This window comes from Poromitra crassiceps (assembly GCF_964638095.1).
Source record: "Poromitra crassiceps genome assembly, chromosome: 2".
In the NCBI taxonomy this organism is placed as follows: Eukaryota; Metazoa; Chordata; class Actinopteri; order Beryciformes; family Melamphaidae; genus Poromitra; species Poromitra crassiceps.
Window position 1 is genome coordinate 16,795,885 of NC_139624.1, and position 2,800 is coordinate 16,798,684.

Below are 2,800 nucleotides of genomic sequence, written 5' to 3' on the forward strand. Positions count from 1 at the left end.
ATGGAAATCAGCCAGCAGTAAAGTCTCGTTAGCCTGGAAAGGGCTGAACTTTCAGACTCCGAGAAATAAGCAAACATCAGCAGAAAAGCTGCGGAGACAGAAGCAGCGAGGGAAACGCAACACGTAACGTTCAGGGGGGCTTGGCCCAAAAAAAGTTCATTAACATTAGCGGCCAGGCGCGGTGTGTTTTCTCTCTAGAGGCTCCCCTCTTCAGCCAGCAAGATTCCACCCAAAAGCCGCCCGGAGACTCGCCCGGCGCTGACGCGGCTGGTGGGCAGGAAGCGGCTGGTGGCGGCGGGGGTGCTGGGGGTGGTGATGGTGCTGGTCCTGGTCATCCTCATCCCGGTGCTGGTGAGCTCTGGCGGGACGTCCCAGGCGCACTACGAGATGCTGGGCACGTGCAGGATGGTGTGCGACCCCTACGGCACCAAGCCCCCGAGCAGCACCGCCCCAGCCGACAGCGCTCCGGACGGCAGCCTGGTGCAGCAGTCTTTACCCACCTTTATCCAGGGGCCGAAGGGGGAGCCGGGCCGCCCGGGGAAGGCGGGACCCAGGGGCCCCCCCGGCGAGCCGGGCCTGCCCGGTCCGGCGGGGCCGCCCGGGGAGAGGGGAGACGCGGGTCGGCCCGGGTCACCGGGACTTCCGGGACCCAACGCGGCCGGAGCCATCAGCGCTGCCACCTACAGCACCGTGCCCAAGATCGCCTTCTACGCCGGGCTGAAGAAGCAGCACGAGGGCTACGAGCTGCTGAAGTTCGACGACGTCGTGACCAACCTGGGGAACCACTACGACCCCAGCACCGGCCGCTTCACCTGCTCCATCCCCGGGATCTATTTCTTCACCTACCACGTCCTGATGCGCGGGGGCGACGGCACGAGCATGTGGGCCGACCTGTGCAAAAACAACCAGGTAAAAAACACAACCACCACACAGGCAATAGTCTTTTTTCCCCCAATATATTTTATTGTCACAACAATATAAGACAAAGTACAATTGAATAGGATCATGTAGTTTCTTTATACATCATTTTCTCTGATCCCCTTTCCCTGCCATCCCCCAGTCCTCTTGATACAGCAATTCAAAAAGAAGAAAGGGAAAGGAAAGAAATAAAATAACAAAAGTGTCAGCAATAAGAGAGAGCAGCGACAGAGAGAGATACTGTATACTAATTATTTTGTTTTATTGATCGATGCTTTGGCAACAGTGTTGTTGTGACATGCCAATAAAGTAAATTTGATTTGAATTGAATTGAATTGAGAGAGAGAGAGAGAGAGAATTAAAGAGACATTAGAAAAGGCAATTGGTTGTTGCTAACATTCCAGTCGTCGCACAGATAGAAACCAGGATCATATACATACACAGAATAGTCTATTATGCAGATGTGTGAACTGTGAATGTAGCAGTTGACCGTCAACATAGCTTGTTATCCAGACGGCTGTATAGGCACATTGTATACAGTGGATGTATTAGAATGGTTTTACGCGCGGCACTGTTGGTGCGCTTTGTTCACATCCACCTCTCAGTCACGTCACACATAATATGACTGTATAGGCTGACTATATGGACGATTAACTGATGACATAAAGTGACTATATATAAACTAGTAATGATGACACATTGACAATATGACAGTTTGGGATTAGCAGACGCTGTTATCCAGAGCAACTTCCAGTTAGTGCGACAGTCAAATAAGTGAACATTCCTCAAGTGTCACTTTGATTTGATTTGAATTCACTTCACTTCACACATCAAAAAAGAAAATGAACAAACAATCCAGAAATCAGTGGGTAGTCCTGGGAGAGAGGGGAAGCCCAGAGTCCTCTCCCAGAATGATTAGATCATATAAGAAGAAAAGAAAAAGAAAGGAATGTTTCTATTATAACATCCGCCCTAAACATATCAATAAAAGTTGATATGTTTAGAGGATAAAAAGAAAAAGATTTGACCATCATCGTTAGTCAGATAGTTCACAGTATCATTAAAGCAAAATATATCATGACATTAAACAACAGAAAGCTTGTATTAAAATGTGATCTGTATCCAGATAATGAAAACGGCATGTTAATGCGAGGTGTAAATGCATCGTGATCTGATCTGCCAGACCACATCTGGAGCTAGTCTGGCTCAGACTGTGTTCGGATCTTAGCTAGGTGTAAATGCAATCCCTCTGCTCACATCCCAAAAATGAAAAAAGATTTGTGAAAATAGATTTGTGATGTGCCACTCCAGATGAATGTACAGAGATAGGAAGAAAGCAAGATGTTCTCTGTCTAGCTACGTCTGCCGTCATGGGTGGTACAAATAAATAAATAAATAAATAAATAAATAAATAAATAAACAAACAAACAAACAAATACATAAATAAGCAGACCTTGGTGAATAGTCTTTTTTTTTTTCTCCTACTAATAAATGTACATACGGTTTATTTAACATTTTAACATATAACAATTAACACTTAGCTATTTATTATTGAGGTCTGCTTTGGGCATCATTGAACACATTTCCTCTTAGCCTATTAATTTTGACCGGAGTGACACCTCTTCTCTTCTCTTTTCTTTCACCTCTGACAGCTAAATGTGAGATCTGGTCTGAATGAGGATAACGAGAACACATTTAAAATAGCAGGTGTAAACGCAAAGGCAAGATGGGATTGTTTATTATCCGGATACCGCGTCTGCATGAGGATCACATTTGAATACCAGGTGTAAATGGGGTGTAAGTGTAAGTATAATATTCAACAGCATAATAACAACAGCAACAACAAAGTGCCGTGTGTGTGTGTGTGTGTGTGTGTGTGTGT

The 2,800-nt window shown here is 45.8% G+C and overlaps 1 protein-coding gene across 1 annotated transcript in view; it reads left to right on the forward strand.

The window, feature by feature from the left end:
* Positions 1 to 219: 219 nt before the first annotated feature.
* c1ql3a (complement component 1, q subcomponent-like 3a) overlaps positions 220 to 2,800 on the forward strand; it is a gene marked incomplete at its 3' end in the record, with an annotated part of 16,986 nt that continues 14,405 nt past the window's right edge. The window contains exon 1 of the mRNA XM_083632234.1: positions 220 to 909. Coding sequence (XP_083488360.1) covers positions 316 to 909 — 594 coding nt within the window. The 5' untranslated portion in view covers positions 220 to 315. The remainder of the gene's footprint in view (positions 910 to 2,800) is intronic.